The following is a 13,240-nucleotide window of genomic DNA, read 5'->3' as shown; positions in this document are numbered from 1 at the left end:
GTGGATAATCATCTTACCCTTATGCTAAAACGCTAGTCCTCTAGGAGAGCTCACAGAATTGGCTTTCTCAGCACCTCTCGAAGTTTACAAGATGTTTGTGCAACAGGAGTAGAAAGTACATTCTCTCTTCTCTCCTAGAGGTGAAGATACTTAGCTGTAATTATCTGGGGGTCATACAGGGATGTGCTAGTGGGGTTCCCGTCCCCGGGTGGGCCTCCGTGGTGCTGTCCAGGTGCCTGGGCCCCTGCACTGACTTTCCGAGGCTCATGATGCCTGAAATTCCACTGGCGACACTTCACTCCTGTTCTGTCCACTCTCTATGGCAGAGGAAAGATGAACTGATGACTCTTTCATGTTCCATTATGAGACCAGACCCTCCAGTCCTGTTATTTCAGGAAAGGCAATCACCTGGGCTGTGATTCCTGGTCCTCCCACGTGTGGCGGGTCGGCCTCAGGGCTGGCCTCCCCATGGCATCCGTGAAGCACCCTTCAGAGAGGCCCAGGCTCCTGGGTCACCCGCGGCTCCCCGGCCCCGCCCCACACAGCTCTCTGGAGAAGCAGAAACCCCTTCCCAGCCAGGACACTTGGGCAGCCGACAGCCTCTCTTCCTGAGGGCTTTTTGTACCACAGTACAACTCAGAGCTCAGCAGGTGATGCCTTCCAAGCATTTAGCTTCCCTGATTCTAAGTAGAAAACTCAGAAGGTACAGAGACGTCTGTGAATTGATCACAGAGCTCTCTGGTTGAAGTCTTTTGTTCCTAATCTTGTTATATATTCACTTTTCTCCCTCCCTGAAATCCCTTCATTCTCTCTATAAATACAGCCTACCCAACATTTGCTCACTGAATTCCTATTTCCACAGACACAACATAAATATCCCAGATGCAGAGAACAGGGAATATATTAATATCACAAAATATATTAGTTTCTCTTCCCCTGTCTCTACTGAGGTCATGAATGAAGCAAAACAAAAAAACAAAACAAAACCACACCCCACATGAAAACAAAATGCTCTTTGGACCAAGAATAAGTGAAAACTGGCTCAGAATAATAATATTACTAAAACGTCTGCACGGAACTGAGACAGAATCGTAGACATGAGGCACCTGATGAAAACACGTAACATTCCACACAAGTTGAAAACTCTCAAGACTCACGAGGCAGCAAGATGTTTCTGGAACACATTTGGGGGATTCTTAGGCATATTTTGAGGTCATTATTATCCCCTTAATTTTGTGGCGTATGTACTGTTCTGGCCTTTCAAATGTCACAACCTGCCTAGTGGCCCTGAGCAGAGAAGAAAGCTGGTCTCACCTTAGGCCAAGAAAGATGACACGACTGCACCCAGAGCCTTGTTTCCTAGGGGAGCGCTGCGTCCTTCCCAGGCTGTGTGCGTGTGTGTGCGCGTGTGTGTGTGTGTGTGTGTCGGGGGAGAGGAGTCCAGTAGGACGACGCTTTGAGCCAAGGTGGTGCTGGGAGGGCCAGGCCTTGGCCACAGAAAGGGCATCTCTCTTGGGACTCCCTGCCAGAAGAAGGGGCCTCCCAAGAGTTGGGTCTCCCAGGGGCTCTGTGTGCCTGGTTTTCACTTGCCTCCTTGAGGGTGGAGGGAGGCCAGGGTGATGTGCGAGTGAGACCGTGTGTATGTGACAGGGAGAGAGGCAGAAAGTACCTGCCTGTGTTCATCTAATGGACAACCTGGCAACGCCGTGGATGCCTCAGGAATGGCGGAGCTTTCTGCAACCCTATGGTATCCTCGTCCAAGGCAGTTATTTCCCCTTTGATCCTGGGGTGACAAGGCTCCTATTAGAAAACACATACACGTTGAACTGAAGCTAGCTATAGAAGAGGTTTAAGGTTGGCTCAGAAATTCTGGGCGGAAATAATGTACGGTGCCCCAACTACACGGTGGGCAGTGCAGAACCTTAACGACCTGGGCTGGTCCCCGCTACTACCATACTCCCGTAAGCCCACTGGAGGAGAGCAGAGGTCGGCGATCGGGGTTTAGGCACTGCTGGGTCGGCTTCTCTGCTGCCCCCGGAGCTCCTTCTAAGGAGGGCGCTGCTCCCCCTTGGGCAGTGACGGCCCAGCTCGGGACCCCCTCCCCCACCCTAGAAGGCCCCCCAGGATGGTCCTGGGTGGATACCAGGTGGACACTGGCTGCTCTCTATCCTCAAAGGAGCACATACGAAACTTCCCTGGTATTCAAAAAAAAAAAAAAAAAGCGAACTGGAGAGAGAGAGCAAAGAGGTCCTTGTGGATTCTTCTCTTCCCACGTAAAACCGAATGCTGGGCGCGAGAGGGAAACGTCTCAGTGGACACGGGGATGCAGCACGAGAAACACAACCACGATGAGGAGAGTCCTCCATGCACGCCGCCGCCACGGTGAGCGCGGCTCAGATGTAAACGGGCTGCTCCTGGGCCGTCAGCAGTCTGTACATGGCAGCGGGCATCGTCTTCATGTGAATCTGAGGGCAGAGAACACACGGAGCGGGGGCTGAGGCTTGGTGGCGGGGCGGGCTGCGTCGGCACTGCCCCAGCGTGGGGGACAGAGGCCGCGCCTCTCATTACGGGGGGCTTTGAAGGTTCCCCCGACCCCCCACCTCCCAAAGAACAGAAGCCACAGGCCTTCTCAAAAGTTTAAGGGTGACAGAAAATAAACAAGGAAAACCAGGTAAGGCTTATTTCCTGGTCAGATGTTCTCACCAGGCCTTTTAAAAACAGAGAACCTTACAATGGAAGAATGACTCTGGCCTTCTCGGGCTCCTGCTTCCCTCCCCTCTCTGGCCAGCCACCTAGCACAGCAGCCGTGACTGACACCAGCCCTGCCAGGGGACGCCTCTGGAGGGCCACGCCGTGGATGAGAGCTGTGTCTAAGACTGAAATCACCAAGCACATCTGGTGAGATTAACCGGGGAAAACGGAAGCACCTTGGGCAGCCACAGAGAGAAGCGACACAGGTCTGAGTGCTGAACAGAGAAGGGGAGCAGATCGGATCTGAGAAGGCTGAGGGTGACCCGACCTCATCTCAAGGGGTGGCTCTGGACAGCCACTCGTTAACGGGGTTAACATTTGGTCAGAGGTAGGCGAGTCTGGTTGTTGGTGTTCGAAATCAGAAAGCGTGTGAGGAAGGTTCCTGGAAGGCCCGTGTGGGGCCCCAGTGTGAGGCGAGGGCGCCAGGGATACCCTCGGCCCTCCCCAGCCCTGGGCCTGCCCCTACCTCCCCCACAGCGTTGGAGAGAATGTGGACGATCTTCTCATGGGGGGTGGCCACGACGCTCTGCCCGTTGATCTCAATGATCCGATGCCCCACGCGGACGCCTCCTCTCTCCGCTATGCCCCCTCGCATGAGGCTGCAGATCTACGACAGTCAAAGGCCAAGTTACACCTTTCGGCATCTCAGAGACCCGGGTGGGGACAGAAGACTGTCCCTCCCAGGAGCCCCCTCCGCCCGGCACTCTGGGAGAAGCTGCGTGGTTAGGCTTTGGGCATTGACATCTCTTAGTTTCTTTTCACAGGAAACAGGCTCCGTGGGCCCACACGGCCACCGGGTTCATGCAGCTGGCACAGAGGCTGCGGCTGGATTTGGCGGCACACCGACACAGCTCTGCATCACAGCTGGGTCCAGGGAAAAGAGCTGTTTGGGCCCATCGGTGTTGTCAGTGTGCGTAACACAGGTGAGTGTTACTTCCCGCACTGAACTGTTTCATCTAGCAGCCTGTGCTTTAGGGGTCACAACTGCAGGAGCCAAAGTGGGGCTGGAACTCTACTCTATGTGCCCAGGTGTGGCTGGCTGGAGGGGAGATGCTCCTTTAGGCCTTCTGGACACAGCGGCCCTTGTCCAAACTGCCTTCTCCCAGAAACGACAGCGAGGCTGGCTGTTGCGATGGCGCGGCCAAGCACTGCAGTGGCGCAGGCTGCAGGCCGGTGGTCGGTGAGCGCTCTCTAGGGCTGCGGGGTATGGCCACCCCCACCCCCCACACACAGCAACTTGCATTTCCCCAGGAGTATGTCTGAATTTGCTGAGTTGACTTTTCATCCCAGACTACGCGTCTTTATTTAAAAGTGGATGCAGAGAAGGCTGCAAGTGACATCTGGCAGCAACATGCTTTGTGCTTCTGTGGGTGTGTGGCCCCTTCAGTCCCTGCGCTACTCTGGGGCCAAAACATTCCTCAGGTGCTTTCCATACAGTAGATAAAACTGAGGGTCCCAATGGACCCACATGTGTTACTGAACAACTCTTTGCTCCTATCTGAACAACTTTTAATGTTCAAATATGAACAAAGCAAACAAGTATAAGCAGATACAAAGACGATGTCCGACCCAGGCTATAAGGAGTGACCCTCACGCCCCCACTAGCAGGCAAATGAGGCTACTTGGGTGCAAAGAACATAGGGAGTGGGGATGGATATTTCAACTCTGGGAATTTTAAAGGTATTTCTAAACCTTAAAATGCATGTGGAATAAATTTTAATTACCTAGGACTCTTAACTGAGAGTTAAGGGGGCAAAAATAGGGCTCTGTGTCTGGAAAGATGCACACAGAGGGAGAGAGGGCACATTCTATAAAATCAAGGTTGCAGACAGAGAACATCTGCCGCCAAAGCCCAGAAATTACTATACGTCCAGAACAAGGAAACCCAGATAAACAGTATTGTTGAGTACAGAGTTTCTGTTGGGATGCAGAAAAGGAAACGGTGAATGTACTTAATGCCACCGAATTGCACACTTAACAATGGTTTAAATTGTAAATTTTAGGTTATGCATACTTTACCACAATTTTAAAAAAGAAAATATAAGGAAGCATTAGTTTAAGACAGACGTGATACAAATACTCCTTATCCCAAGTGCTAGTTTAGGTTACACAGGCCAGTGAGCGAAGCACAGACCACGTATACAGAATGGCCATGAAGCAGCAGCTCTCAGCCTGGGTTGCACTCTGTACTGGGTCACCGCTGCTCTGAGGACTGCCTGAGCCGGGCCCCACTGCCCAGGCCCGGGATTCCCAGCAGCCCTGCAGTGGCCTCTGGGTGCAGCCTGAGTGGACAGCCATAGGCTCTGAGGGGAGGAGGCCCCTGGTGGGTATACCCCAAACTCGCTCTAGTCACCAGCCGGGAGGGCAGCCCACGTCACAGAAACGCTGGGCTCTGGGCGGCATTCTCTGCCCGAAGGGAGAGAGAGTTGTCCGAAGGGGGAGTTGAGCCTGCCTTTATCCACTCAGCCCCTTCCTTGATGGATTCTTTCAGGAAACAAACTGGCTTAAGAGGAAAAAAAAAAGACAAACGTGCTAGATTTATTTGTCAACACTTTGGGAAAGGGTGTGGAGAGTGCTGTACTTACAATTCCATTCTGGACACTGAAGCCCAGCTGGTAGCGAAGGTCTGGTCTCCTGATCAACACGGTGGTCACCGGAGGACATCTCACGATATTCAGCTTCACCCGGGACTGATTCTTTAAGCCCTGAACACGAGTAAAGTACAGGGTGCATGGTGACTGCCGGGGCAGGCAGAAGTGCCAGGAAGTCTCACGAGGCACCTGCCGCCCGCAACGCCCGCGCTGGGACAGTCACTGCTAGGCTCTGCCAACCCGGGGAGAAAACCGTGTGGTTTGGACGGTGCCCTCGCAGCCAAGCAGAGATCCGTATTCTGTGGGCGATGTCTTCATTTGGGGGAGTGGGCTGTGTCCAAGGCCTGTGATAAAAGTGGTTGCTGTGCAGTTAGGAAGAGCCGCACGTGCTCTGTGGCTTAAAAGATGAAGAAGGCTGTACACTCTCTTCCCAGTAAGAAGACAGACAAGTGGGAAATGGGACTTTTTCTCCAAAACGCAAACTCTAGCAGTGAGTCCTCTTCTAACAGAGGACATCTAAGTCACAGCAACTGGCTTGAGTCACCTGTTGTTATGGGCTCTGCCGGCCCTCTTCCCCGCTCTCTCTGCCTACTGCTGTTTTACGGCTTGTCAACATTCCCACGGCGGCTGGGGACTCCCATCAGTGTGTGCATCCTTGCAGGGGCGGGGGCGGGGGTTTGTAGGATGGGTGCTGAGGGAGAAGGAAGGAGAGGAAATAAGACCTGAAGATTATCTGTGGTTTCATGACCCTTGATGACTGTCCCTCCTTCTAAGTCAGAATGGAGCATAGAGGGAAAGCCAATCTTTGGCTATAAAACACAGACCGGTCTCAGAGCCTGTTTAGAGCTTCCTCCGCCCAACTGTGGTCTAAGCTGAGCTCCGGCGAGGGCTCCTGTCCTCTGATCACACTCACAGCAGTGACAGCAGCCCTAGTCTGTTCAGCAGCTTCTCCTTTAGAAAACCATCACCAAGCCCTCACTCAGTGGTGGGGAGGTTTGCTCCTACAGCCCAACCGACTTCTCTGTCATCGTCACTGTAAGAGAAGGGTGCCAGGCAAAAGTAACTTAGACCCGAAACAAACATCCACCTTCCAGGTCTACCCAGACTTCCTGCCCTGCTTCAACAAAGTCCTGCTTGCCAGATGGTGTAGACAGAATGGCCTACGGCAGGTGCTTCCCAACCCCTTCCAGGCACGGCATGGGGAGATGTACATCGGGGTAAATGGACCACACTGCTGTGGCTGGAGGTCCTGCTGCCCCCGGCTCTGCTCTGAGGGTTGAGGCAGGGGAGGTCGGAGTCTTGGTGGGAAGTGCCTGCCTGCCTGGACCCTCACGTAGCAAGGCCAGATGACTGGGCATGGCTTAAGGTCGGCCAGTGTCCCTCTCCTCCAAAGGGCCAGGGGTGAAGGCAGAAATTGTTCCTAAGAGATGGTACTATGGGTACCTCTGCACCTCCACACCAGGAGAGAGCAGCCACCACCAGGGGAACCAGGTAGGCTTATTCTATCCAAGTCCACGCCATCCCCCAGGGACAGCACTGATCAATTCACAAACGGGGCCAGTTTGTGTCCTCCAAAAGCAAAGAGAAAGAGAGGCCTGGGAGAAGGAAGTATGCACGAAGGCTGTCTGCATCTTATCCTGGAAGTGCAAACCGCACATCCCACAGCCACTACTGCCAACTGTCACTCCTTGGCCAGTCGGCAAAATCTTTTCTGAGGGAGGTCAGGACTTCCATGTCACATTTTATACATAAGGACACAGACACAGAACCTGCTTTGTCCAAGGGCCCTGTGGGGTCAGGATTGGGCCTATGAATTCCCTGCTCAGGCCTCTACCTCCCTCCTTGCACAGGAGGATGTGAGGCTGGTGTTAGGAGACTTCAGTGCAAACGGAATTTGTGGTAAGAGTGCTGCTTTGAGTGGCCGAAGTGGCCCCTGCACCTTTTGTTTCTCAGTAACGAGAATATGCTTTTGACTGAGGGGCAGATGCAGGCTACTTTGCCCCTGGGTATCTGGCTTTGCTGTGCTTGGCCAGTGGGTAAATACCAACGGTTCTCAAACCCCACTCCGGCAGCATCAGCGTCACCTGGCCACTTGTTAGAAAGGCAATTTCTGGGCTTCATCCCAGACCCACTAAATAAAAAAATCTAGGGGTGAGACCCAACGATCTGTGCGATAACGAGTGTCCCAGGGGATTCTGATGCATGCTCAATTTTGAAAACAGCTGGTGTAGACGACCACTGCAGAGCAATGTCCTCACCTGCACCCAGGTGGTTCATTTCCAAGAGAAGACTAGACCCAAAGATGTCAATTTGCTAGTCACGCCTGAGGCCAGTGTGCTCAGTGAGAGCAGGTGCTAGCATGGCTGGGGTGAGGGTGACACTTGGGGGAGCACTGGCTGCCCCCTCACTGCACAGCCTGACCCCTGGTCAGCCGTCCCCACGTCTGTACCGCATGTGAGCACCCCTAAGATCACTGCTGCTGCTGCAGCAAAACCCATCCTGATGGTAAAACCACCCCAACCACAGTGATAGTAATTACCTGTCCTTGAGCACTGTCTCCTGCCTGGCACTGACCTGGAGATTCACAGAGCTGTCTCATTTAAGGTGGAAGCTATAATGATTCCCATTTTAGAGAAGAGGCAACAGAGGATCAGAGATACTAAGTGACTCTCTCAGGTTCACACACAGCAAGATTCAATCTTGCGTCTGTCTGTATTCAAAACCCACAGTATTTTCTCCTACTGCATAATGCCCCATATATACAACAGGAGGGTGTGTGTCTTCCGTGAGTAAGTCTTGCTCATAAAAGCAGCCCAGGTCGGCAATAGGACAAATCTGTGCCCCTAAATCTATTATCCAGCCTTGAATTGGGGCCAGCGTTTTATTCCCTTTCCCTCCATGGCGAGAATTCTTCAGGGTTCGTGGTCCTCACATTGCCCCCAGCCTCCTCACTGCCTTTTGATTGATTCCAGTTGGTTCTCTTAATGTGTGACTTTTGATGGAGTCCAGTTTAATTTCCTCACTTTCAGCACTGGCTTCCTCAGTGCCCTGAAATGCTCTGTTTTCTGTGGGACTTGAGCCTTCCGACAGTTGCCACTCAGCTGTGGTCCCGCGCACCACGGTACATGGTGTTCACACTCACGCAGCATCCCTGGTGGTTCTGGAACATCTCCAGGGAACTTCTCTGGCCAAGTAAACGATGTTTTCAAAGCGGAGCAATAGAAGGTGTCGTGTGTCATTCTCCCTGGGTAAACCAAAGTCTGCAAAGGACCCAGGTCCTCCACAGGGCAGCGGGTCCCCTCGCCCGCGCAGACACGGGGAGATGCTTTGGCCTCTTGCTCCTGACAGCAGGACCAGCGCGGCCTGGTGAAGAGGACTCTGTTGGTGGCAGAAGACCTGGGCTCGAGCATTGTTTCTGCCACCCCAAGCAGTGGCATCTCAGGCACTTTGCTCTTTCTCCCACCTCAATTTCTTCATCTCCACGACAAATTGTGAAACTCACTAAAGCCTCGTCCAGTTCTAATTTCTATGACTGGACCCTTTTTCATGTGTGGTTTTTTTCCTAAATGCCTTTGCCTGTGATGCCAAATCTCAACCATTATGCTTAAAAACACCTATTTCTAAAACTGAAAAAGGCCTCTTTTGTGGGTGTGGGGCCATGGTGAGGGCAGCTCAGGCATCACACGTGCATGTATTTCTCTCTCCTTCGAGTGCTTCCTCTTTCTCATTCATTTAATGTTTACTGACCACTTGCTATGTGCTCTGAAATGTGTTAGGCGCTGGAGATGTGGTGGCTGGAGCCCTCTCCTGGGCCTCCAGGAGCTCAGGGGACGGCTGGACAAGAGAGAGAAAAGGGTGCCCAAGTCCCTTCACCTCTCTCTCTCTCCAGCCACGCACCAGGAGACCAGGAATTTGTAGGAACCGAGGGATAAGAATGCTGAAGATAGGAGCATGTTGTTAGAATCGAATCTCGACCCTTCAGGCAAAGCCACCTGCTCGAAATGTTTACACCCATTAACCACCAGGATTATTTAGGTATGCTTGTGTGATACAGAAAATGTTACCCAACATACCAAAAAGCAAAAGAATGACTCTATTTTCTCAATGTTGCCTAAAAAATTCACATTACGCTGGTGGGTTCTTTCCTTCCATGTGAATTGATTTAAGATGCCTGATCTATCCCTCAGTGAAGGATTGTCTAGATTGGGAAAAATGTGCTGCGAGATGAGGCTTAGAGAAATGGCGATTTGAAATGAGCAGACCATGCATTTGCTCTGCCGTTCCTAATCAATGTTTCAAGTTGGGTCCCATTAACTCAGATTTCTGAACTGCCATTTTATTGGAGGTGCCAATTAAATAAAGGGTCATTTGGTCCCCATGACAACAGTGGAATGGTGCAGCAAATTAAGAAATATGGTGGGAGGGGAAGGGCAGAGAAGAGGGGAGGGGAGAGAAGCCAGAATGGTCTCTATAGCAACGGAGAGCGGAACCATGATGATCCCGTGGAAGGCAGGGGAAGCTGTGCTCTAGTATAAAAAAGAACAAAAACCTAGGGGGCAGGACCATGGAGGCAATGGCATGAAAAGAGGCAGACTGTGGTATGTTTCACTTACTGATAATTATGCTTTGGGAATTAATTATGACAGGAAAAATAAGAGCTAGGAAAAAAGTAATTAAGATAATTCGGTATCTATAACTCTTCACTAGAAATCGATTCAAATTTCCTATAACCTGGGGAGGAAAAGGACAACCAGAATGAAGGTGGCAAGAGGCAGAATATACCACCTTAGAACCCTGTTCTTCAAAGCATGGCCCACAGACTGGTGATGTCACCCCCCCCACCACGCCCCGGGAGAGCTTGCTGAAAATGCAGAAGCCCACCTAGACCTGCTAAACCAGAACCTGAATTTGAACAAGATCCCCGGGTGATTCCGATCAGTTTGGAAGCACTGATTTATCAGGATGAGAGGCGCTTGTTGAAGTCTCTGCACAGAGTGCCGAGACACACTGAAACCAATTCGAACACGCAGCATGCAGAGGCCCAGAACGCTGCTTTGCAGCAGCCCAGGGTGGGCGTGGGGCAGTGCGCGCATCTGTCCAGGTGCAGGCAAGAAGGGGTGTGCTGTCGAGAGGAGTTTTAAAAAGCAACACAAGCCACTGAAGGCAGCCTGCATTGGCATCGTGGTTCTGGCTGTTCTCAGTGGTGATCGTCTCCCCCAGCCAGGGGGACCACGGATGGCCCATCACACTTTTCCACCGCACGCTGAGGGTGGCCACAAAGGCACTGCTTTCCTGACTCTCCATCAGTTACATCTCTTCCATCACCTCTTAATTTTATGGTTTCATAGAGACTGGATTTATAGACATCAAAGTTCAGCTCCTCAAATACACCTTTTCCCCTTAGAAACCGCTCAGACAGGGCTCCGTTTGTATTTCGTTTCCACCTTGATGTGATCCCCGTGCTGCGGCAGAGAGAGTCAGGCTGCCTGCTCGGCCTTCCTCTCTGGTCCGTGCATGGATGAGGCAGGCAGGGGTGCAGAAGCGGGATCGGGACTCGCCAGCTGGGGGCCCTTAGCAAGTCGTCTGGGCCTGTAGGGTCTCAGATGGCTCATCTGTGAACCTGGTGTTTGCCGTCCCCCTCATGGGCTGTGCCGAGAAGGAAGGGGGTGACTTGAGCCGGCCAAGACCTGGAGCCTCGCCAGGGGCTGTTCGGCCCAGTGCTTCCCCAGCTTCACTTGAGTATCCCCTTGTCTTAGTCTGCTCTTAGTCTGCCAGGACAAAGTACCATAGGCCGGGTGGTGGCTTATAAACAACAGGCATTTCTGGCTTGCAGTTCTGGAGGCTGCAAGCCCAAAACGAGGGTGCCGGCGTGACTGGGTTCTGGTAGGCCCTCTTCCAACCTGCAGATCACTGACTTGTAGTATCTTCATACAGCAAAAAGACAGCAAGAGAGCTCTCTGGGGTCCTTTTATAAGGGCACTAATCCCATCCATGAGGGCTCCACCCTCATGAACTCATCACCTCCCAAAGGCCCCACCTCCTGATAGCATCACACTGGGATTAAGGATTTCAACCTATGAATTTTGGGGGAACACGAACATTCATTCCATAATACCTCTCTCCACAATCTTCCTCCCCAAACCCAGATCAATTCCCCATGAACCTTCCAACCTCCCTCACCAACCTCCCGCTCTCACTGAGTTCTCTCCCCAACATGGGAACTCCTCTACCCCCAAGGCAGGGTTTCCCAACCTCGGCACTACAGACATTTTGGGCTGGATAATTCTTTGCTGTGACACCGTCCTGTGCATTTTGGATGAGAACTGCCGCCCTGGCTGAGAACCCCTGGCTGAGAACCACTGCCCAGGGCCTGGCCGGGATCTAGAATTTGAGCAGACACCCTCCCTGGGATGATTCTGTATTGAAGGCAGGATGTCAGGTGGCTGAGCGACCTGGCTCCCCTCGTGACCAGCTGCGTGACCTTGGATGATTACGTCCTCTCTCTCTGTGTCAGCTTCCTAGCGTGTACGGTGGACATGGCTGTAGTGCCTGCCCCAGAGAAGGCTGCAGTAAGGGCACAGTGAGTTCATCCACACGTGTTCTTGGAGTGGCGCCAGGTGCACGGCACCGATCACTGTCAGCCATCAGTACTTTCAGTTCTCCCCAACCAGGCCAAGCTCCCTGGCGTGGGGGTGGTACCTACTGTGTCTCTGGGTCCCACAGCCCTCGGTAGTTCTCACGTGTGCACGCAAGGTGTGCAATAAGTAACTTGTGCACTGGTGGGAGAGAGAGAACCCCCCTACCTCCGCCCACCCTCTGCCTCTCCACGCCACCATGGCAACACCAGGCCAGCCTTCCCAGGCTGGGCTCGAACCCCGTCCCTCCCTGGCTCAACGCCAGCCTACTGGCCATTAACTCAAGCAGAAACTTCCAAGGCCCATTTTCCTTTCTGCTACGGACCTAGGTTTTACTTAAGGTCAACTTAAAAATCACATAAAATTGTCCCTCCTCTGATTGCTCGCAGCCCTTCACCTCCACGTTGCTATTAGAGCTACATAATCCTTTCATGTCTGTAATTATCCTCCACATGCACACCGTCATCCCAGCGCCCCCAGCTCAGCTCAGCGCGAACAGAGGCCCAATTAAACAGGTCTGAATGAATATGCATGTTCAAAGCAGATTCTCTAATCTTATCTTGAATGGGTAATAAGCAAGAGGCAGAATTTACTTAGGTAGAAGATGTAACAAAAACAAATTAAAGGAGGCCAAAGCGAACTATTTCTTTCCAGGTGTGATTATCTCGTGTGGAATTAGAATTTAATCCATTTCATTAAAAACAAAGAGGCACCATTCCTGTGTCCTATCCACCCACCTTCACCTCCCACTGCAGACCCCTCGGCCTGAGGAGGCTGGCTTTGTGATTTTCTGTGGCTCACAATGACCAGTGCATGAATTTACTCCTTCCCTTCCCTCCCTTTCTCTCTAGTGCATCCTCTCTCCTCTCCCGTCACTCTCCCCTCCTCACCCATACACGCGCACATACACACACATGTAGATAGAAATCCCTGCCCCTGCAGGACCAAAAAAAAAAAAAAAAAAAAGGCTGTATAACCCTAGTCTGCCCGCAGCGACCGTGCATGGGGCCGAGTTGCTGGGGTCTACAGACGCTGTCATGGAGGATGGCTGTTCTTGGTCGCACTGGCCATGCAATCAGCAAGTACCAATGTGCTCAAAAGACTACACATGGATGCTTCCTTTCTAAGATGAAAATCTAATTTTTCTCAAATATTCACATTTAATTTTCCTTTAAATAGCTTTTCTCCAGCCTTGTGTAATAGAATCAGTTCAGGGTTGAACAAGAAGTGTGTATGTTCAGGAATGAAAAGGAGTATGCGGAC

The 13,240-nt window shown here is 52.1% G+C and overlaps 1 protein-coding gene across 1 annotated transcript in view; it reads right to left on the bottom strand.

The window, feature by feature from the left end:
• Positions 1–1,516: 1,516 nt before the first annotated feature.
• APBA1 (amyloid beta (A4) precursor protein-binding, family A, member 1) overlaps positions 1,517–13,240 on the bottom strand; it is a 203,418-nt gene continuing 191,694 nt past the window's right edge. The window contains exons 11-13 of the mRNA XM_012641600.1: positions 5,337–5,456; positions 3,218–3,358; positions 1,517–2,465 (exon numbers count right to left, since the gene is read on the bottom strand). Coding sequence (XP_012497054.1) covers positions 2,394–2,465; positions 3,218–3,358; positions 5,337–5,456 — 333 coding nt within the window. The 3' untranslated portion in view covers positions 1,517–2,393. The remainder of the gene's footprint in view (positions 2,466–3,217; positions 3,359–5,336; positions 5,457–13,240) is intronic.

The sequence above is a fragment of the Propithecus coquereli genome, unplaced genomic scaffold, assembly GCF_000956105.1.
Source record: "Propithecus coquereli isolate 6110/MARCELLA unplaced genomic scaffold, Pcoq_1.0 Scaffold166, whole genome shotgun sequence".
Lineage (NCBI taxonomy): Eukaryota > Metazoa > Chordata > Mammalia > Primates > Indriidae > Propithecus > Propithecus coquereli.
Note: the sequence above shows the minus strand (reverse complement) of the source record. Positions and strands in the feature narration are given on the sequence as shown.